Source organism: Budorcas taxicolor, chromosome 12, assembly GCF_023091745.1.
Source record: "Budorcas taxicolor isolate Tak-1 chromosome 12, Takin1.1, whole genome shotgun sequence".
NCBI classification, from domain to species: domain Eukaryota; kingdom Metazoa; phylum Chordata; class Mammalia; order Artiodactyla; family Bovidae; genus Budorcas; species Budorcas taxicolor.
In genome coordinates, this window is record NC_068921.1 from 21356071 (window position 1) to 21379514 (window position 23444).

General features: G+C 48.3%; 1 protein-coding gene across 2 annotated transcripts in view; it reads right to left on the minus strand.

The window, feature by feature from the left end:
- Positions 1-23223, minus strand: part of DHRS12 (dehydrogenase/reductase 12) — a 41780-nt gene extending 18557 nt beyond the window's left edge. The window contains exons 1-5 of one of the 2 annotated variants that reach the window (XM_052650149.1): positions 23118-23223; positions 12392-12525; positions 9691-9773; positions 4539-4631; positions 3244-3325 (exon numbers count right to left, since the gene is read on the minus strand). In XM_052650149.1, the coding sequence (XP_052506109.1) occupies positions 3244-3325; positions 4539-4631; positions 9691-9773; positions 12392-12525; positions 23118-23173 (448 nt within the window). In that variant the 5' untranslated portion in view covers positions 23174-23223. The remainder of the gene's footprint in view (positions 1-3243; positions 3326-4538; positions 4632-9690; positions 9774-12391; positions 12526-23117) is intronic. The other variant, XM_052650150.1, reaches the window with a different exon arrangement.
- Between the last annotated feature and the right edge of the window lie 221 nt (positions 23224-23444).

Below are 23444 nucleotides of genomic sequence, written 5' to 3' on the forward strand. Positions count from 1 at the left end.
GTGATCCTCCACCAAACCTAAGAGTTTCCAAACCCTTAGAACCTGGCGATAAATTCTGCAGATGCTAGTATTGTCTTGTCCTCGGGGTTATCAGGAATCTACCAACGTTTGCCTGAGGACTGGAGGTATTTCTAGTGGCCCAACTGAATCTTAGAAAACAGAAAACAACGTAACCCGTGTTGCATAATCGAGCTGGGAAAACATGTTTCATATTAGAAAGGCAGCCAGCAATTTCCTAGGACTCAGAGGTCTGAGCTGTCCATTGGGCTCCAGACCTGCTCAAGAATAATAATATTTGAACCTCCTTGTATCTCCTCATCTGTGAAGCAGAGAGACGTCTACCTGCCCTCCCGTCACTGAATTGCCTCTGTGTACATTGGACTCCATCTTCCCCTCTGGAGAGGATGAATAAATATTAAGCATGAGAATTATCAGGCTTCTCAGAGAAGTTGGAAAGATCAATGTTTCTAGCACAAGCAGGAAATGAAAATGAAGAGCTATCAAGGTCCTTGGAAGCAGACCCGATCCATACAAAAGTACAACATAACCAGCTGTGTAATGAAAAAGGCAAAAAATAAAAGGAAGTTCCCTGGCAGTCCAGTGGTTAAGACTCAGCACTTTCACTACTGTGACCTGGGTTCAATCCCTGGTTGGGGACCTAAGATCCCACAACCCATGCAGTGCAGGAAAAAAAAAAAAAGAAGAAAAGGCAGTCTTGGAGTCCATCAGATCTACCCACATTCTCAATCAATGCAGATTCCCAGGGGGTCCTCTAAGCAGTGCCCCAGCCCCACACCATGCTTCCCCAGCATGGCGGGTCTCCCCACTCCCAGGCTCCCTTGGCCCTTATTTCACATCAAAGCAGTTTCAGATCTGAGGGAGGAGATGCTGGGGGAGAGGCTGGCAGAACTTGTCCTGGTTACGAACATGGGCTCTGGAGGCAGACGGACCTGGGTTCAAATTCTGGCTCCTCCACTTGACCTTGGGCAAGTTACACAAGCTCCCTCAGTCCTAGCTTTTTCACCTATAACTGTACAGGCAGGAATACCTCCACTACAGGGTGGTGCTGCGGGTTCAATGACGTGTATACACCCCCCACCCCTCAGGGCCTAGCACGCAGCACACACCCAGTGGAATGGAGCTGGGTGGTGGACAGGTGGGTGGGAAGCAGCAGAGCTGGCTTGGTCTTGTGTAACCCCTTGTACTTTTTGAACAGAGGAGTCCCCACTTTTGTTTGCCACTGGGCCCTACAAATCACAAAGCTGATCCTGGGGTGCAGCTAACCTAGGAGGCCAGCTGCTAGGACCCCAGGAGTCCTTACCATCCAGGAGAGTCAGAAGGCAAACTCTGGCATGACCCCACATTTGTGTACTTCTGGTACTTTGGCCAAGGATACCGCATTTGGAACAAAGCAGAAGATGGGAATATTTTGTCCTAAACCTGCAGCGTTTCATTGCAAGCTCCCAGAGATTTGTTTAAAAAGAAAGAAATGCAACCTCAGAGCTGGGCAGAAGGGTCCTTCTCCACTCCCTATGTTCCTGGAGACAGAATGATGAGCAACCTCCTTTGGCCCCTTCCTTCCTCCATCCCAGGGAGGTCAGCACTCCAGTAATAAATGTAGTACATTTGGGAGCAAGAAACTGGGCTTCCTGGGAGGGGTTGGTGGTCTCTGTCTGGGATTATCCAGTCACAACAAAGCCAACAAGCCTGTCTAATTCTGGGGATTCAGCATTAAGGAAGCCATCTGGCTCTTACCTGAGCCACACCCTTCAACCAGCCTTATCAGCAACAGTGACTTAGGGCTTTCATTCATTATTATTCTACTGCCTTACTCTTCACACTGTTCAGTTCTTGGGTGGGAAGAGGTTGCTATTTAATGGTCACCCTCAATGACCCCAGGAGCCACAGGAACCCCCACTATTCATCTTGTGACTTAGGATTAATTAAAATGCCTTATTAAAAGCCTCACTTCCTCAGAGGAAGTGGTATGGTCACCGGGGAGAATCTGAGATTCATTGCCTCTCCAAGGTGAAATCTCTCCAAGGCACTGAAATCGTCTACAGACGGTCCCCGATTTACAACGGTTTGAATTATGATTTTTCCATGGTGTGAAAGCAATATGCATTCCTTAGAAACTGTATGTTGAATTTGGGATTTTGAACTTTTCCGGAGCTGGTAATAAACGGTAAGACGCTCTCTCAGGATGCACGGCAAGCTCCCAGTCAGCCAGGCAATCACAAGAGTGAGCAACCTGCACATTACCGCCACTCTGGACCAGACAAGCACTGTGTCTCTCACTTGCAGCACAATATTTCATAAACATGAGCAATGCAATACTTCATTATAAACTAGGCTTTGTGTTAGATGATTTTTCCCAACTGTAGGCTAACGTTAAGTGTTCTAAGCCTGTTTAAGGTTGGCTGGGCTGAGCAAGGATGTTCCGTTGGTTAGGTGGATTAATGTATTTTCAGTTTACAACGTGATCAACCTACGCACGATGGGTTGACTGGGACCTCACCCCATCCCAAGTTGAGGAAGATCTGTACTCCAGCCTCCTTGGTTCAAGAAGGAGAAAAATCCAAAGAGGTTAAAATCCTGGCCCATGGGTTCTCAAACTGAAGTGTGCACCAGAATCGTCTGGAGGGCTCGTTCAAACACAGATTTCTCAGCTCCATCCCAGTTTTGGAGTCAGTGGATCTTGGGGTGAGGCCCAGGAACGTGCATTTCCACCAAGTTCCCTGGTGATGGTCCAGGAACCTCACTTTGAGAATCACTGACCTGGCACAAAATGCGCTGGCCTGTTCTTACAGAGCAGGGAGGGTCTGGAGCCCAGGGCTCCTGTGTCCCAGGTAAACGCATGCCTTTCTAGGCCCATGCTCTTGTCTCCTGGCTGCTCCTTCCTCAGCCCTGGCTGGAAGTTCTCCTTGCTGCAGTTTTCATACTTGCCCGCTCCACCTAAGGTGACCCTGCCCTCCTCACCAAAGTCATGTCTGTAATGAGCCTTGAGCTTCCTAGGAAAAACATCATTTTAAGAATAGTACTTCTGGCACTAACGCATATTATAAAAAATAAGACAAGAGTGTTTTATGAAGAAAAGATAATGCATTTAAAGATAAAGTGAATACAATCATGTTGTGCACCAAGAACTCCAGAAGTTTATCACTACTTTTCTGATCCTTCTACAGTTTCTGATCTTCTCCATTTATCTTGCTATAAATAAATAATAGAACCGCTTACACTTACCCAGAGTGTTGGTAGCAAAGTTTTTTTCGAGTCCGTCTTCCGTGAGCTCCCTCTTATTGACCATGCAACCTGCATTATTGATCTAGAAATTACAGTTCCCATTTCAAAATAAAGGAAAATAGGGCCAAGGGACCTGTTTCCACATCCCACAGCTCCACGCCTCCACGGGTCCCACATGTATATGATGACAGTTCATGCTCTGCTCTCCTGTCTCTTCACACCAAAACCCCTGTGCAGCTGGCTCAGCCATGGGACTGTGCAGAGACCTCCAATGACTAAGGCATGGCCAGGCAACCTAATTCACAATGAAGTGCCCTGGAAATGTGTCTAGACCAATGCTATCCAGTAAAAGTATGTAATTTCAAGTTTTCTAGAAAGTAGTCACATTAAAAAGGTAAAAAGAAAAACAGCTTCTCAGTGTTATCTGAGGTGCTGTCTCCCAGGCTGCAGTCCTCATTTTGCCCCAAATAAAACGTAACTCACCAAAAAATAAAAAATAAAAACATAAAAAGAAACAGGTAGAATTGATTTTAATAACGTATAATATTTAACTCACTATATCTAAAATAGTAGCATTTCAAGATGTAATCAACATAAAAATGTAATCAATATAAAAATGTTCGTTTACTTTTGGTTTTTTCTACCCTAAGTTTTCGACTTTGGTGGATTTTTACACTGATGGAGCAGCTCACTTTGAACCAGCTGCATTTCAAATGCTCTGTAGCCATACTGGACAGTGGAAGACGAGACCTGGGTCTGAGCGAACATTTTGGAGCACATGAGAAACACTGGGCAGAAAAGCAGCTCAGCTCAAAGCAGAATGTGTGGGAGGAGCAGAGGGACACCAACCCACCTGAGTCTTCCAACTTTCTCCCTGGAGCAACTGACTGTGATACTAAAAGCTTTGGCTGTCTGCGACAGGTGTTCTTTTGGACTAAGCTTTTTAATTTTCCCCCTGAGCCTCTAATTTTAATACATCAATCCCCAAATCTACAGCGTTCACGAATGGCAGTACACAAATCATTTTACGAAAAAATGGAACATTTCCATCACCCTCAAAGAACCAGTATAGGGTCCCTTCCTTTACTCACACATCCAAGCAACATGGCTAGAATGACTCTAATGAGTTAACCTGGTGATATGAATAGGCTTCCCCATAAAAGAGTCTCACTCAGGTGTCGCCATAAAGATACACACACACACACACATATACCCCCCACACAGAGTCTTCATCCACACAGAGAAGAAACACTCATGCATGAGATTTATCCCCTACTTATGTTTACAAAGCTCACCAAGACATTGAGGGTATGTTCCTGCTTGAAATTTTCAACAAATTTCCAGATTGACTTGGGAACAGACAGGTCCACAATATGCAGAAAGATGTTCTAAACCAGAAAACAAAAGAAGTTGTAATGCTTTTTTAAAAACTGTACTTTTTTCATTAAAAAGGGTTTAAAAAAAATCATTTGGAATGATATAAAATGGAAAGTCTCACTGCTCAGAAGTACATCATTGTTCACAATTTCTTATGAATCACCCAGAAATACTTTAAGCACATACAACATTTATACATACATGTTTCAGGCATCATATATAAACATATATATATATACTAAGCATTATATAGACACACATGTGTATGTGTAGCCCCTTTCCATATAAATAGATTCAGACTAAACATTGTTACATATCCTTCTTTTTCATTTAACAACATGTTTTAGAGATGTTTTTTCCTTAAATATAAATCTACCTTATTTCTTCTAATGACCACAAAACATTGCATGGATGTGTCACAGTTTCCTACCAATCATTTGGGGGTTTTTTGTCAATATTTTGGTCCCAACGGAATATCCAGGGCACATCAGAACTATGAGATGACAACTTCCTCCGTGACTCAGTCCTTGCTTACAATGTCAGTCTCAGCCCTGTGCTATGGTTACCTCCGGACACAGCCCCACTCCCCCACCCCACCCGCCGTAGACTCACAGCTCCCTGATGGAGGAGCCACATTGAGGGCACCCTGTGGCAGTGGTGCGCACCCAGCCATGCATGTAAATGAGCAATGCACTTTGGCTGTTGAGCCCTTTTTCCCAGCACATAAATGAAACTTGCATTCTCAGCACCCACTGAACGTCCCTGAGTTCAACGTCACTGAATGTCACTGAGGCTCAGCGTCCCTGAACTCCAGCAGGCGTCAGAGACTTATCAGCAACCCAGGACGGAGATTTCTGCTGCTGGAAACTGACCTCCAGACAAGCCATAAAACCCATGATAAAGCAGAGCTCAGTTCCCTGCCTCCGTTTCCCCAGCAACTGAGCCACTGAACCCAAGGAAGAACTTCTACCGATCTTAAAACATGTTGCCTCATCCTGAGACAAAGGCTCAGAGAATGAGAAACGTTATCATTGACTCAGAAGGCCTGTAATGAGCTTGAGTGCCATGTTTGGTTTAAGTCTGGCATAACTGAGTCTTCCTCTGCCTTCAAGGGAGAGGAAAGCACTGTCCGTACAGGACTACACTCTTCTCAAAAGACTCTGAAGGCCCCGGCCCAGCCAGAGGGAACACGAGGCTGCTGACTCACACCAGAGTCAGCCATGAGCCTCTACCGATGAGGGCAGGCCAAGTCCAGACACCTAATCCTTTCATTCCAAGGCCTTCCCCGAAATCACTGTAGGATCCCCTCCCACCCTGCAGGGCTGCGAAACACTCACACAAAATCCAGGTTTGAAAACCAACAAAATTCAAGTGAGCTAAAATCAATTTTACTCTGATCATCCCACAGTCTCCTTGAGTTTCCTAGAAGCACCCAAGGCATCTCAGCAGCAAGGAACAGGGAAATCAGCCATGGATCCTGGTGAAATGAACCATCCTGAAAAGGTGAAAGGAATCGTCTGGCTCCCTCTGCGAGAAGCTAGGAAGACAGAAGCTCCCAGAAGAGGCCAGCTGTCCTCTGTGACCAGGAGAAGGAACCAGCCAGGTGCTGGTGTGTAAAAAACCCAGGGACCCGGGTAGGAACCCTGGCCTGGAAACTAGATTCCACATGCTGCAATAAAGAATTCGAACGCTGCAACTAAAGATGGTGCATGCTGAATGGAACCTGAACAAAATAATATCACCTCTAATTTTCAGATGAGGAAACTGAGGTTCAGGAAAGCTAAGCACACTGTCTAGCCCACAAGGCTTCAGTGAGGGCAGAGCCCAGCTCCTCCCCTCGTCCCCCTGACAAAGCTTCACAGACAGAGAGGAGCAGCTGATCCTGGGGTTCCCTCCTCTGTCCTGCACACCTGCTCCTCCAGCAGCCTCCCCACCAACACCTGCTGCTGCTCCATCCGCTGCCCACAATTAAGGGGCCCACAACTCCAAGTTTTAAGCTTTAAAAAAAATGTTTTTTTAATTGGAGGATAATTGCTTTATCAACAATTTGCCAATAAAGGTCTGTCTAGTCAAAGCTATGGTTTTTCCAGTAGTCATGTATTGATGTGAGAGTTGGACTGTGAAGAAAGCTGAGTGCCGAAGAATTGATGCTTTTGAACTGTGGTGTGGGGAAGACTCTTGAGAGTCCCTTGGACTGCAAGGAGATCCAACCAGTCCATCCTAAGGGAAATCAGTCCTGAATGTTCATTGGAAGGACTGATGCTGAAGTTGAAACTCCAGTACTTTGGCCACCTGATGCAAAGAGCTGACTCACTGGAGGACTCTGATGCTGGGAAAGTTGAAGGCAGGGGGAGAAGGGGATGACAGAGGATGAGATCGTTGGATGGCATCACTCACTTGATGGACATCAGTTTGAGCAAACTCCGGGAGTTGGTGATGGACAGGGAGGCCTGGCATGCTGGGGTTGCAAAGAGACAGACATGACTGAGCGACTGAACTGAATTATTGCTTTATAATGTGTTGGTTTCTGCCATACAACACCGTGAATCAGCCGTAAGTATACAATGTCCCCTCGCTCATGAGCCTCCCTCCCACCCCCTGCCCCGCCCCTCTAGGTCATCACAGAGCAGCAGAGCCTGGAGGAGGCATTGAGTCAGTGAAACCACACCTCCAGGGGTGGGCAGAAGGTGTCACCGGCCCTGGACCGCCGAGCTCTCAGTGAGTGCTGGAGGCCACTTACACAGATGAAAGAGGAGAGGATTTGCCAGGGGTTGTGTGTGGGGATGGGGGCTCCCTCTCCGCACCCCAAGAAACATGCTGGATCCTGCTTTCAGTTCTTCCTCCCAAAGATGGTGCCGTTGGGTATAAGGAGGGCTCAACAGCATCAGCAGAACCATACTGGCATCTTTTTCTATATAAATTCACTTGGTAAAGAATGTAGCCGAGCCCACGGCGGGCTGGAATCCAGGCAAGCCCTCCCCTGCCCGTGGCCTGAGATCAGCGTTCCCATTAAGTCCTGCAGCAGCGCCGCCCAAAGTTACCAGCAGGCAGCCAGCCAGCCAGCCTTACATCTCAAGAACTGCAGCCCCCAGATCGCAGCCCCACTTGCAGAGGAAGGTTTAGAGACCTTTGTGCTCACGGCCAGCACGAAGCCTCCGGGGGCGTCTGATGGCGAGAGGCTGCCAAGTGAAAGGGAGAAGGACAGCCTCTTGCCTTGAAAACATTACTTCCAGATAAAAGATAACCCTCATGGGCAGAGGCAGACTACTCCATTCTAGGCTGGGGCGAATTTTTCTCCTCTTGGCCACGGCCCACGCCTGTGGGAGTGGGGTGCCGTCCGCCCCTCAGCTGGAGGCAGTGCATGGAGAGGCAGCAGGCGTGGGGGCTGCCGGAGGAGCGGGGGTACAGGACAGAGGAGGGAACTCCAGGTGGGCCTGGAGGCAAGACGCTCTCAGTGGACATGCAAGGGGCTGGTGGTCACTACCGGCCAGCCTGCTCCCCTCCATGGGACCCTGGGGTTTCCACCGGGGCCAGCTCCTTGGAAGCAACTGCACAGGCGCACAGACCCCACATCCAGGCCCTGCTTATGCTAATGTTCTGCCTTCACCGTCCTCTAAGCCTTAGGTTTTGTTTTAATTTTTAATTGGAGGATAATTACTTTACAACGTTGTGTTGGTTTTTGCCATACAACAGCATGACTCAGCCGTAAGTATACAATGTCCTCTCCCTCTTGGGTCTCCCTACCACCCCACATCGCACCTCCCTAGCTCATCAACAGAGCACCGAGCTGAGCTCCCTGTGTTACACAGCAGCTTCCCATACTGTTTTACGCATGGTAACATATATGTTCGGAGAAGGCAATGGCACCCCACTCCAGTACTCTTGCCTGGAAAATCCCATGGATGGAAGAGCCTGGTAGGCTGCAGTCCATGGGGTCGCTAAGAGTCAGACACGACTGAGAGGCTTCACTTTCACTTTTCACTTTCATGCATTGGAGAAGGAAAGGGCAACCCACTCCAGTGTTCTTGCCTGGAGAATCCCAGGGACGGGGGAGCCTGGTTGGCTGCTGTCTATGGGGTCGCACAGAGTCGGACACAACTGAAGCGACTTAGCAGCAGCAGCAGCAGCAGCAGCAACATATATGTTTGGGTTTCCCTGGTGGCTCAGACAGAAAAGAATCTGCCTGCAATGCAGGAGACCTGGGTTCAATCCCTGAGTTGGGAAGATTCCCTGGAGAAGTGAATGGCTACCCACGCCAGTATTTTTGCCTGGAAAATCCCATGGACAGAGGAGCCTGACCGGCTACAGTCCATGGGGTCACAAAGAGTCAGACACGACTGAGCGACTAACACTGCTACTTTCAATGTATATGTTTCCACGCTACTCTCTCTATCCCACGCTTGCCTTTCTCCGTTGCGTCCACCACCCTGTTCTCTGTGTGCGCATCTCTATTCCTGTCCTGCAAATAGGTTCAGTGAAGTCGGAAAGAGAAAAACAAGTATAATATAACAAGTATAATAACACATGTACATGGAAGTCTTATGCTTTGTACACCAGGGTCCCCACACTCTGATTTTGCACTGGGGCCCTGCAGATTATGTAGCCTGTCCTGGTTCCAAGTGTGTCAGAGCAGGAGGCCCACAGAACGGTGAGCCAGCTTTGAACACTCTCGATAGGAAGCGGCTCTCATCAAGGCCGAAACGTCATTTGCCGTCCTTCTTTATCCGAAGGCCACCGAGTTGGTTTACAGCTTGGCTCACCCTGAGTCCCCTGGACATGTCTCAGGGACGCGGCCTCCTTCTTGGGGGAGGGACCCCGGCAGGGCCTTGTCTGGGTCATGTCGCCCAGGCAGGCCTTCACTGGGGGAGTGGGGGTCACTGCCCCATCACCCAGGTCCGGCCCAGCCTTTGAGAAGCGCGGCTCCAGCTCTGTGGGCTGAGGCCGCCTCCCAAGCAGAAGCGTGAACAGAGCCCTGCCAGCTCGGGTGCAGGAGCGTGGCCAGGAGTCCCGCCCCCGCACTGCAGTGCCCGCAGGCAGGAAGCCCCCTGCAGGAGGGGCACTGCCACTCACCTGGTTCCCGCTCTCCTCGATGATCTCAGCTCTGGCACCTTCCGCTCGGCTGTGATCTCGACAAACCAGGTGAACTGTGCCACCTGGTGGAATTCAAAAAAAGCGCTGTGAGGGACAGCCACAGTGACAGCCCTGGAGACGCGCTCTTTCCAAGGCGGGATGAACACACACGGGCTCACAGAAAGAGGACCTGATACGGAGACTATTCTGGAAAATCTGCAGATGGTCCCCACAGTCAGAGCAGCAGGTGGAAAGGAGAGGGTGGTCCTGGAATCCGTGCCCCTGCCTACCTGGGCTGACGGTGCAACTGGAGCAACGTCTTGATTTTCTTTAAGGGTCTGAATACACCAAGGATGAGCTTCCCCGGTGGCTCAGGTGGCAAAGAACCCAGCTGCCAATCCAGGAGACCTAGGTTCAGTCTCTAGGTGGGGAAGATCCCCTGGAGAAAGGAATGGCAACCCACTCCAGTATTCTTGCCTGGAGGATCCCACGGACAGAGGAGCCTAGCGGGCTACAGTCCAGGGGTCACAAAGATCAGACGTGACTAAGCACACACACCCACGTACATCAAGGATAAGAAGGGTCAGTCTTGGTCACACCCACATCCCTAGCATCTCATACGGAACCTGACACACTGATCTCAACCCAGCTGCCCTTTAGACCCACCTGGAAAGTTTTTAAAGCTCCCAGCCTAAGGATGGTTTAAAAGCTCCCCCAGGTGAGTCTAATGTGTGGGGAGACTAGAGGTGGACAGAGTGAGTGACTGGAGGAAGCTCTCCTCAACACTTCATTCATTCACAGGAGAGCTGAGGTCCGGTCCACATGGCAGTGTTTTCTGATTAAGAACAGTAAGGGGCTCCAGTTAACCCTAGGCATCCGAATCACCAGTGGAAACTTAAAAAAAAACACAAAACTTGGACACCTGGTCCCTGGTTCCTGTCTCCTCAATGAGAATGGGGGTTGGGGAGATGGGGGTGGGAGAGAGACTGGGAATCCATTGCAGTTTGGCCATGGACCCTAGTTGAGAACACAGCCCCCAGAATGATGGAAGGAGGGGGTGAGTAGTGAACTTCCTTCTTCCTTCCTACTGCTCCTGGTTTCCAGGAGCCCAAGTTGAGAAGCCCCTAATATGTAGCCGGAATTTAACAAATATTTACTAAACGGGCGAATCTATAAACGGCTCTCAAGACTATTCCAGCAGAAGTCACACCATCATCAATCAAGGCTTATTTAAAGGGGAATGCCTTGGCTGTGGCAGTTAAGACATAAGCATTATGGACCCTGCTTTCTTCACCTAAAACACCCAGCTTTATTAAATAGGGTCTGTTGCACAGGAGGCTGCAGGCAAACCACATAATAGCCCCTCGGCTTGATCCTCCTCCCAGCTCTTCTGAGTACCTCCCAGTTGCTAAGATCCAGTTAATCTTCCCCTTGCTTTGACAGATAATTATATACAGCTCCAAATGGCACAATACTCCCCTGGAAAATGCCTAATTTTGGAGGGAAAAAAATCTCAAGCATCTTGAAAAGTGATAAATTCCAAGGTTATTTCCCCAACTTCTGCCAGAACATCCATTTTTCCAGGAGAAGGGGGTCTGGAGAGGCATGGCTGACTTTTCTAGCCACCGCAGTACCATTGAGTGAGCCGGGTCAGTCGAGCTGATGCAGAGAATTCGGCATTTACCTGAAGGAAGACTTCAGCTGATTGAATAATGTATGGGCACCCAGAGAGCCTCTTTCTAGATCCAAGCTTAGGGAGGAGAGAGAGGAGGCAGTTTCCAGCTGCTCAAACTCCAGAGACTGGAAACCAGGAGCAGTAGGAAGGAAGAAGGAAGTTCACTACACCCCCGCCCTTCCATCATTCTGGGGGCTCTGTTCTCAACTAGGGTCCACGGCCAAACTGCGATGGATTCCCAGTCTCCCTCCCACCCCCATTCTCATTGAGGAGACAGGAACTAGGGACCAGGTGTCCAAGTTTTGTGTTTTTTTTTAAGTTTCCACTGGTGATTCGGATGCCTAGGGTTAACTGGAGCCCCTTACTGTTCTTAATCAGAAAACACTGCCATGTGGACCGGACCTCAGCTCTCCTGTGAATGAATGAAGTGTTGAGGAGAGCTCCCTCCAGTCACTCACTCTGTCCACCTCTAGTCTGAAGCTTAATGCACAGCCAAGGTCCGTCTAGCCAAAGCTACAGTTTTTCCAGTAGTCATGTACAGACGTGAGAATTAGACCATAAAGAAGGCTGAGCGCCCAAGAAGTGATGCCTTCGAACTGTGATGCTGGAGAAGACTCTTGAGAGTTCCTTGGATGGCAAGGAGATCAAACCAGTCAATCCTAAAGAAAGTCAGTCCTGAGTATTCATTGGAAGGACTGATGCTGAAGCTGAAGTTCCAATACATTGGCCACCTGATGCAAAGAACTGACTTATCGGAGAAGACCCTGATGCTGGGAAAGATTGAAGGCGGGAGGAGAAGGGGGCAACAGAGGATGAGAGGGTTAGTCCACGGGGTCGCAAAGGGTCAGACACGACTGAGCGACTGAACAAGAGGAAGCCGGCAGCTGTGCCAATCAGCACGGGGTCCCTATCCAGGGCGCCTGCATGTGCCGGCTGGGGCGCTCCTGACCCATGTGTGACACAGGGCCCTCTCCCCGGTGTGGACCAGCCACAGGCAGCACACACATGACTTAGCAGGCTGCTCACCTCGCTTGGCGATCTCCATGGCAGTTGCTTTTCTGATGCCGCTGTTCCCCCCGGTGACCATGAAGGCTCTTCCGGGAACTTGAACCTCCAAGTCATCAGGGACAAAGTCCTTGGATGCAGACTCATAGCCACTCCTGGCAGCAGCAGACCCACAGAAAGAATAGACATTAAGGAGCAGGGAACACAACCTCCTGCAGCGAGAAGGCCAAGTCCTGGGCTGGGCGCAGTGCTCTCCCCATACATCAGACAGCCCCTCCGCCCTGGGACCCCGCTCTCCTCCCTGGTCTTGTGAACAACACCATCTTCTCAGCACCCATACCATTAGCTTCCTGACCTTCTGAAAATACCTGGAGATTCCAACAGTTTGGCAGCCTACTTTTCTGTCTCTAATACCAGGAGGTACCCCTGCCCCTTAAAACATTCTTTGATAGATTTTATTATTTTTATTTTTTGGCCTTTTCCCCCACGTTGGGGCAAATGGAGAGGAGCTCAGGAGACCAAGAGCATCATGGCCACTGCACCCCAGGACAGGTGTCCCTCCCCAGGTATAGAAGGACCCCAGTAAAGCGGGGAGATGTGCAATTTGGGAATGAGGAGGGGCAGGTGCAGTTATGTGAGGGCTGCACCCCTTAGAGGAAGCAAGGCTCCTTCAGGGCCACACCTCAAGGGGGCGCCGTTCAGGTCATAATGATGGCCCATTTGTATCTGCATCAGGACAATTTCTGCAGGATGACAGCAAAGCACAATGAGAAGGAGGTGCTTTTTCCAATTGGCCCAAAGGCATCATATTGGTCAGAAACAACTCTGGAGGAGGGGGACTTCCCTGATGGTCCAGTGGTTAAGCCCATGCTCTCAACGCTGAGGGCACTTGTTTGATTCCTGGTCAGGGAACTAAGTTCCTGCATGTTGCGTGGTGTGGCCAAAATAAATAAGTAAAATGAAGAGATAAAGAAATCTGAATTTTTCAACTGCCTCTCTCTGCTCTTTGAGATTCCTCGTCTACCTTGACTGTCCTGAAAGTGAAAGTGAAGTCACTCAGTCGTGTCCAACTCTTTGCGACCCCGTGGACTGTAGCCTACCAGGTTCCTCTCTCCATGGGATTCTCCAGGCAAGATTACTGGAGTGGGTTGCCATTTCCTTCTCCAGGGGATTTTCCCAACCCAGGGATCTAACCCGAGTCTCTTGCATTGCAGGCAGATGCTTTAACCTCTGAGCCACCAGGGAAGCCCTTGACTGTCCTAGTAGTCAATATTTCCTGGTTACAGAATCGGCTGGGGGAATAGAGAGGGATTGGCAGGAGACCCTGAGGTCAGAGCTCTCCCCACAGACTGGCAGGCTGGGGGTCTCAGCCTGTATCTCTCACCTAAAGAGCTGATTCCCTGCAACATAGAATGCAACTCTTTTCCCCTGAAGGTTCTGGAAGGTGCCTGGTGCCCTTCCCATGCCCTGTTTATGCACAGACTGCCAGCAGCTGGTCTCCTGCCCCACACCCTAGGATAGCACAACTGCCAACTACATGCCTGGACACTGGTGAAAAGGACCAAAGAATGTTTATGAGCTCAGGTTTGGTCTGAAGTCATTGCCACAGGGGCAGTCATTGCCCCTGGTCTCACAGTCAAGAGACCAAGAAGAATGTTATTGCTGCTCTTCTCACCATCTGGAACTCTTCCAGACATCCAGGGCAGCTTTTCATCGCCTCGGCTGTGAGCAGCCCACTTAGTGGGGCAAGCAAGACTTCTAAGTGTTCCAAGGCTTCCTGAAAGGCCGACTTGAAACTGAACATAATCTCAATCATAAAGGCTTTGGATCCAACAACCTGGATTTAAATCTCAGCTCTGCCTCCTAACAGCTGTGCCGTCTCATGTGTTGCTTTAACCCTTTTGGGATCCAGTCTTTTCATCTGCACAAAGTAGCTTCTCACAGAAGCTACTTCCTGGGCAGCGTAGGTGAGATAATTACGTAAAGCATCTATCATATGCTTTGAATAAGTTAAGAACTCAATCCCAGGTGACTCAGTGGTAAAGAACCTGCCTGACAATGTAGGGGACATGAGTTCGATCCCTGGATCAGGAAGATCCCCTGGAGAAGGAAATGGCGACCCACTCTAGTATTCTTGCCTGGAGAATCCCATGGACAGAGGAGCCTGGTGGGCTACTGTCCATGGGGTTGCAAAAGAGTCAGACATGACTTAGCTACTAAACAACACAATAGTTGCTATTATTGTCATTAGTATTAATAATAATATTAATATCTTTCATGTTCAAAACTAAGCTTATTTGCTTGCTCCCCTGCCCCTCCCCTCCCCTGCTCGCCCACTAATCCCTCAAATCGTTAGGGACTCTGAGAATAACTTAAACTATAACCAAAGATGAAGCTGGAAGATTTGTTTTGCCTCACGGGTGGACGTCCCAGAATCACTGTGAAGATTTTCTTGCAAAGGAAAAGAGGTTTCTTGGAAAGAACCAGGATCAGGAAGTCAGTGACAAGGGGCCCAGCAGGAGAAGGCACTGGTGGAGCAGGAGAGAGAGCTTTCAAGAAGAGCAGGCCACAGAGAACACACCCCAGGTAAATGCCCCACAGGGACCAGGCCCCAGGCCCCCTCCTCCTCTGCAGGAAGCTGAGGGGCTTTTCTCCCACACAGCTAGAGGAGACTCTGGCATCTGGGTTACCACGTTGATCCTATTAGGGAGTAAGTTTTGCTGAGGGTGGCTCCTGTGGATTAAACGTCTTCCTCAAACTCCAGGCTGTGAGCCAGCTGCCAAGTGGGTGGAGCCAGGCTGGCCTACAGGACACGTCATAACTCCCTTTGTCCTCTGTCCTCAACACTGGGATTCCACCCTGATCCACCCTGATCCAATCCGCTGTTAATAAGATTTAGGTTTTTTCTTATCCTCCTGCCCTCTCTTTTTATTTTTATAAACTCCTCATATCAGTTCTTATTTTTCAGATGCAAAGAGAGGTAAATGACTTACCCAAACCATGGGATGGTAGGTGATAAACCCCACAGGGGTTTCCATGCTCTCTCCACTGAGCCTAGGAGTGGGGCTCAGCCTCACCAGTGATGCTCAGAAGAGTGGTCCCCAGACAGGCAACATCAACATCACCTGGGAATCTTTCTACAGAGCCAGAAATTCCAAGGTGAGGCCCAGCAATCAGTGGTTTCACACGCCCTACAGGAGACTGATTCGAGTTGAGCAATCACTGTACTTAGTGTTTCCTGAACCCCTGAATATAAGAGTCACCAGGAGGCAAGGTCCTCAGCACGCTTCCCTCAATTTACCCAGTATGGAATTTGCTAAGGTTCCATCCACACCTGCTAGGTGCTTACAAGTGAGTTGCTTTTTAATTGCCCCTGGTAATTCTTAGGTTCAGACAAAGTTAAGGAAACTGTGACTAGATCCTGCTGCCTAGGGGCCCAATATAAGGAAGCTTTATAAAAATCCTGGTGTGCTAAGAAAAAGCATTGTAAACCCAAACTACAGACTTTCATTGGAATCAAAGTAAGGTATTGTCTTTCCCTCCAATTCACAAAATGCATAACAGCAGGGAAAACCATCTAAGCTTACACCCCTGCGCTGAAGAATTGATGCTTTTGAACTGTGGTGTTGGAGAAGACTCTTGAGAGTCCCTTGGACTGCAAGGAGATCCAACCAGTCCATTCTGAAGGAGATCAGCCCTGGGATCTCTTTGGAAGGAATGATGCTAAAGCTGAAACTCCAGTACCTTGGTCACCTCATGCGAAGAGTTGACTCATTGGAAAAGACTCTGATGCTGGGAGGGATTGGGGGCAGGAGGAGAAGGGGACGACAGAGGATGAGATGGCTGGATGGCATCACTGACTCGCTGGACGTGAGTCTGAGTGAACTCCGGGAATTGGTGATGGACAGGGAGGCCTGGCGTGCTGTGATTCATGGGGTCGCAAAGAGTCGGACACGACTGAGCGACTGAACTGAACTGAACCCCACAAAAGAGTCTGGGGAGAGACTTTCAGAAGTCTGCTTTTCCATGGGGCAGGAAGCTGACTCAAGCTCTTCATGCTGCATTCTGTATAACCTGGAAAGATCCTGCAAATGGTGGTCAAGGCGAGTACACCCCTTTGAAAGAAAGAGGTGGCCATTGTATTCACCTAAATTCAGTGGGTCAGGGTTGACAGCTACACTGTTGCAAAGAAAAGCCAATTCTGAGTCCTTGATAGATCTGTTTCTTTGATTTTAACCTTCCTTTCTCATTGCTTTTGTTATAATCATACATTATGACCTGCCCTTATAGTTGTAGTTTAAATTATACAAGGAGCCCTGCCCCTCTGCCTGAAGAGATTAACACATACCTCCTTCCAGGAGATATTTGCAAGATGATGGTTTTTACTTCCTCAGCTCCTCCCCTTCTCTGTCCTATAAAAGAACCTCACACCCAGACCCCAGACAAGATGGTTATTTTGAGACATTAGTCTGTCATCTTCTCTGTCAGCTAGGCTTGCCAACTGTATTCCTTGCCTCAACACCTGGTTAGTGGGCCTGTCATTTGGCAAGCAGACTGCAAGCGGACTCAGATTTGGCTTAGCCAGCCCAGAAGCCTTGCTGCTTGTGGCTACCTGGCCCTGGGTATGAATCAGGGAATACTGGGGCAAGGCTTTAGCAGCTGCTGGAACCACTTGTCCTGAGGATCTTCCCTTCAAGATTTCCTGATGTGGCATCAGCTTCCCCAGCGCCTGGCAGTTGAGGCAAGAAACTGACGTTGATGGGACTAAATTTTGTAGGGTAAGTCTCTCCAGTGTGCACACTGGAAACATACCCCCACCTCAATTTGGGCTTTTCCTTTAGGGGACAAGCCAATTTGGTTGGAGTACCCTGTTGGGGAGGAGAATTGTTGTTGGACTGTACCTGAGCTGGAACTGGTTCACTGGGGAACTAGTTCTCGTGGGGGTAAGCCTATCCTAGTTGGAATTAGTTCATTTGTTCTGTTGGATAAGTTTATTTACCTGAGCTGGGAAGCTGCTCAGTTGGAACCAGTTTATTGGGGAACTAGTTCTTGTGGGGTAAGTCTACCCTAGTTGGAATTATTTGATTCGTAGGGTAAGTTTGGGAGTTGGGGGCCAATCTGTTGGTGTATCAATGCTGCAATTTTTTTGTGGAATTTTTTATATTGGAATTGCTATTCATCTTTTGTGTTGTGGTGTGGTCATACTTTTAAAAATGGGAAGTATTCCATCTACAAATGGGAATTACTCCAACTATCTTGAAGGAGAGCCCGTTTGGGTGTATATTGGATAAACGGGCAAAATATAACTGTAAGCCTATGACTATGCTGCTATAATAGGGTGTGGACCCAATATATGTTAGGATCAGAAGAGCAACGGACCCTGAATGGCTCACTCAACTATTAGGCGATCTCACAGTTAGAAGTGTTTTGCAAAAGAGCAGGCAAAAGAGATGAGATTCCATATGCAGAAGCATTTATGCTATTGCATCAGGAGAAAAAGGAGTCAGAGGACTTACCCACCTTATTGTGCAGAGGTCTGAGAGAAAACCTAACGGGGTACACAACGCGGTAGATGAAAGAGCTTAAACAAAATTTGAGAGATAAAACAAAAACCAACTGAGGATCCATCACAGTTTCTAGAAAGGATTTATCAAGTTTATAGGTGCTACACAGATACAGACCCTGAGGCCCCTGAGAATGTAAGGATGATAAATATGGCCTTCATCAGGCAAAGTGTTCCCAGAGATTAAAAAATTACAGAAATTAGATAGTGTGTTTGAAATGAATCCTTCTCAGTTAGTAGACGTTGTTCTTAAAAGTATTCAACAGCAGGGAACAATGACAGAAGCAAGGAGATGCAAAACGGAATACAGGTTTTCTGGTAGCAGCACTAAAAATGAGTAACCTAAGGAGGGCTCACAGTGGCTCAGTGGTAAAGAACCTGCCACCAACGTAGGAGATGCGGGTTCAGTTCCTGGGTCAGAAATATCCGCTGGAGAAGGAAACAGCAACCCACTCCAGTATTCTTGCTTAGAAAATTCTATGGATAGAGGAGCCTGGCAGGCTACCGTTCATGCAGTCGCAAAGAGTCAGACACGACTGAACAACTGAGCTCACATGAAACCTAAAGGTAGGCCGCCACTGGGGAAGGAAGAACATGCCTGCTGCAGGGAGGAAGGACACTGGAGAAGAGATGGCCCTAGACTAAGACAGGAGCCCAGGTCACGCCGACAGTGGGGAACAAACTGATTGACTCTAATTGATACCACTCTCCTTTGTAAATTAAAGGCTCAAGTAACCTTTCCCCAGAACAGCTTGACATCAGGGTCCCACCAGGGCCTTTTTGATATCGTACATTTGGGGACTATGGCTCCAACTTGGGAAGCTTCAGCTCCATTTGGCGGGCTTTGGCTCAAATTTGAGGTGTTCTCCCTGTGAAGGGAAATAAGGTGCTTTGGACAAGGGTCACAAGCCTAGTGGGACTAGAAGGTCACATTTGGGGCAGTTTTGCCATTTGACTCTGAAGGTGACTTTCTGGCTGGCAAGGTTTTGGTCTGACTTGGTTACTTTGAGCACAAAGACTTCTAGTACTAACTGCTTGAGCTAAAATGGAAAGCACTTCCTCTAAGGTTCCACTCCCTTGGGAAGTTTTAAATGACTGGCTGAAATCTAGGGAAGATCCTCAAAAGTGTTTCTAAATAGATTACCAAAATGGAAAGCCACGGGTCTTACTAAACTAGGCATAGCTGATATTTAGAGCCTAGCAGGAATTCTGGAAGAGACCTTCTCCTCCAAGCTAACTCTCCAACATAGGTAAATGAGTATGTCAGTCCTTCAATATCATTCAGGTAGCCACCCAATTCTTTGAAAAAGAAAAAAAGAAAACTGTCTTTGTTTTAGGACCAAAAGTATGGTTCCAAAAAAGAATCCAAAACCCACTAATCCTTTTACCACTCCCAAGACCTTCCCTGTTATCTTAAGAGGAAGTTTGTAAGTATTAATACAACACAGCAATTAAACAAGAACAACAAAGTATTATAAAGGGGAAATGAAATTATCCTGAGAAAAAATTTTATCTTTGCAAATGTTCTACCTGGTCTTCATGGGAGCCCTTATCTCCACCATCTTTTTTAAATGCAAATTTTGAAAAAGAGTAATTTGGACTTGCTTTCCATAAACATTAGTAAAAAGAGTTTAGCCATCTAGACAAGTGAACTTGATTTATTCCATCTGCCAGAAACCCAATTTTAATCTGACCTCTTTTGTAGACTGATGGGTTTTACATTGCTGTACCCAACTCAGGGCTGAAATCTTGAAATGAGAACAGAATTTGGCTTTTCTCTGTTAGACAAGTTTTGTTAAGATGTCAAACTACCTTTGATAACAGATTTTAAGTTCTTTACCTTTTAAGTGATCTACTCGGCATTTGCCTTTGAAATCTTTTACTGTTACTTTGGCTAAGTGAATAACTATTGTTTCACAGTGACTTATAATCCTGTTGTGTTTTAATACCCTTTTGATGTTGTTTTGACAAAACTTCCCAAATCAAATTATAACAGTTTCTTTGACCTCTAGCTAAACTTTGGGATGCTTCAAAGGGCCCTTTAAACACCCCAAAGAAACATTAAACTCATTAGGTTCACTTGGTATGTTAAATTACAATGGAAAGTCTTATCAAATGTGTAATAAATCTTCTTAGGTTATATTTTATGGTAAATGATATTCTGGAGATTATATGAAATTTTGATGTGTCCTGTTAAAGTATTATCGTCGTAATTCTGGTTATTATCTGAAAGTGTGGCATGTCACAGCAGTAACCTAGGTGCTTTAAATGTGGCTTTTTAAGTCTTTTTGTTATTATAGAAAGTTATGATTTCACTTTGTTGCCATTGCAAAAATGCCTCCCCTTCAAGAAGATTTATAAAAAGGACTTTTGGACAAATGCAAGTAATTCTAATGGCTTCATAAAGCTGTTAACAAAAAGGATTAGTTACAGGGGAACTGAGTGAACTGGTAGATATGGTTACAGTTTTTGTGGTTTCTATATAGAGAAAATTTCGGGTTTAAATCTGTTTCCCAGGGGTAAGGAAAATCCTCCCCTTAAACTAATTAATCATGGTTCTAGTTTGGTCTTTGTTTTCCAATTGTTTGTGCTTTGTGCCTCCTTGATGCACTGTCATTGTCAGTTTCACCAACTGCATTACTTATATCTTGTCTAATTTATAAGATTGTTGTCTCTTACAATACCCAGGGTGTAATCAGGCCTTGAACAAAACTTACATGGCTAAAAACATAAGAATCATTGTAACAGTGTAATTCTAAGTATGGGAAGAAGCAATGGGAGGGAAAAGGTCTCCTGGATCATAATCAGGCACAAGATCCAGAGAATCTTTCCTTATTGATGGGGGTCGACTTTGAAATTTAGCAGCTAGAATGGCATATCAAAGAATTTTTTCCTGATCTGGAATGAGCCTTCCAGCGCCGTGGGACAAGATTTGATCATGAACTGTCTCCCAAATACTGGTCAAATTCCTGACCAAGAGGGGAGGAGCTGAGAAATGGAATATTTCCTGCCGTATCAGTCATCTGCAACTGGGGGCTTCCAACATGAGCCAATGAGCCCTGAGGAAACTCAGCCTATGAAAACACAGGATTAACTGCCCCAGATACCTGAGGGTACATATCAAGGAAATAATTTTAAAGAGCCCTGACTCTTGCATCTTCCCATACATAGAAAAGCCCCAAATTCCTAAACTTAAGATGCTGCCTCTGGGTTTGAAGTTCAGTATGCTACAGATGTAAAGTGGACATTTTCCAAAGAGGAACGAAGAAAGACAAATCTCAACATCTGGAACACTGGCAACTGGCATGGATGGCTGCGAACATTCCCTGAAAGATCCATCTAATGAAGCAGTTAGCACAGTCGTCACCCTCTTTTTTCCAAGACTGTTGAAGGGACAATGATAGTGGGAAATATTGCAGGGAAGAGCCAATTCTGACTCCATGATGGATCTGTTTCTTTGACTTTAACCTTTGTTTTACATTGCTTTAGTTATTATAATCCTACATAATGACCTGCCTCAGGGAACCCTGCCCCTTTGCCTGAAGGAACACATCCCTTCCCTGAGTTTGGCCATTCCGGGAGATACATACAAGATAATGGTCACTACTTCCTCAACTCTAACCCCTCTCTATGCTGTACAAGAACCTCACATCCAGATGCACAGCAAGGTGGTTATTTTGAGACTTTAGTCTGCCATCTTCTCGATTTGTTGGCTTTCACAATAAAAGTCGTATTCCTTGCCTCAACATTTTCTGTTAACTGGCCTGTGTATAGCGAGGAGACTGAGCTTGGACTCAGTAACATTTCCCACATTTTCTGCAGCACTGCCCCTAAGGAGGGTCTGCACTTTTTCAAAAACACTTCTGCAAGCCGAGAAGGGAGGAACAGCAGCTGTCTCCCCTTGGAATGATGCCTGGAGTCCTGGGACGATGGAAATTTGCCCAGGTAGCCTTGCTGCTGCTGCTGCTGCTAAGTCGCTTCAGTCGTGTCCGACTCTGTGCAACCCCATAGACTGCAGCCCACCAGGCTCCGCTGTCCCTGGGATTCTCCAAGTATGAACACTGGAGTGGGTTGCCATTTCCTTCTCCAATGCATGAAAGTGAAAAGTGAAAGTGAAGTCGCTCAGTCGTGTCCGACTCTTTGTGACCCCATGGACTGCAGCCTACCAGGCTCCTCCGTCCATGGGATTTTCCAGGCAAGAGTACTGGAGTAGGCTGCCATTGCCTTCTCCCAGGTAGCCTTTGGAACTGATAAAACTACTGATAAAACTCTTAAGGCAGGGAAGAGAGGAAGTCTCTTAGAGAAGAGGGTTGCATAAGAGAAGAACGTGCAGGATTTTTTTTTTAATAAAATATCAATCTAAGCCCCAGTGCACATCAATTGAATCAAAATGTCCACTGGGAGGGGCTGAAAGTTGATATCCTCAACAATATTCTGCTGATGATTTCTAGTTTCAAATAGGGATGAGAACCACTGGGAGATTCTAAGATTAAAAACCACCTCTCCACCTCCCAGAAGTGGCCACCCCTCAAAGATCACAGTAAGGGGGCGAGGTCGACTGGGGCACAGCCAGGGTGATCACGGGACGGGGGCGGGGGTGGCGGGGACCATCAAGCAATGTTCAGCAAGCTCACACTGGACGCGTGGTCTACATCCGCCCTGAAACTCGTGCCCGGAATGTTCCAGCTGGAGGGAGCGGTCACAGTCCACAAGCCTCATTTTATTAGTAAGGACAAAAACACACCAAGGAAAGTATTAGGCGGAATCTCAACTAGCAATTTAGAACTAACCCCTTCAGACGCCGAAAACAGCCTCAAGGAGACAAGAGCCAGAGCACGCCCAAGCGGGGCGTCCAGGCAACGCCCAGGAGGCTCGCAGACCCCGGGGCCGCCTGACGTCAGTGGGTGGGGACCCGAGAGTACCAGCCCCGCCCCCCGGGGCCAGCCCCGCCCCTCGGGCGGGCGCCGGGCCCAAGAGCGCCCCTGGGTTGGGTCGCGGCTGCAGCAGGTGGGCTGCCAGCAGGCGAGCGCCTCCGTCGCTCGGTGGGTCCGAGTGATCGCGGGGGAGTCGCGGGCGCGTTCCCGCTCATCCCGCCTGCCCGCGCCGAGGCGGGCCGCGTGACGGCCGGCCGGCTTGCCCGCCCCCGGGCCCCGGGCGCCGGCGCGGTACCCCGCGCACCCTTACTTGGTGTATTCGCGCAGCCCCTTGGCGAACCACGCGGCGCTGCGGTAGAGGAGCATGGTGGGCCGGGCGCAGCACGCAGAGTCCCGCGGCCCCGCGCTCCCCGGCCCCCGCCCCGCCCTTCCGGGCCCGCCAGCGGTTACATCATCGCAGTTATGTAAACGCGGCGGCCTCCGGGGCTGGTCCCCACTGGGAACGCGGCCCGGTCTCGGTACGATGCGGAACGCCGCCCCCCGCGCCCCAGCCCTGCCTTGCCGCGGCTCTGGAGAGCGCCCCACTCCGGCCTGGGCCTCAGAAGGCAGCGGCGAGGGAGGGCAGACCCTGCAGGGA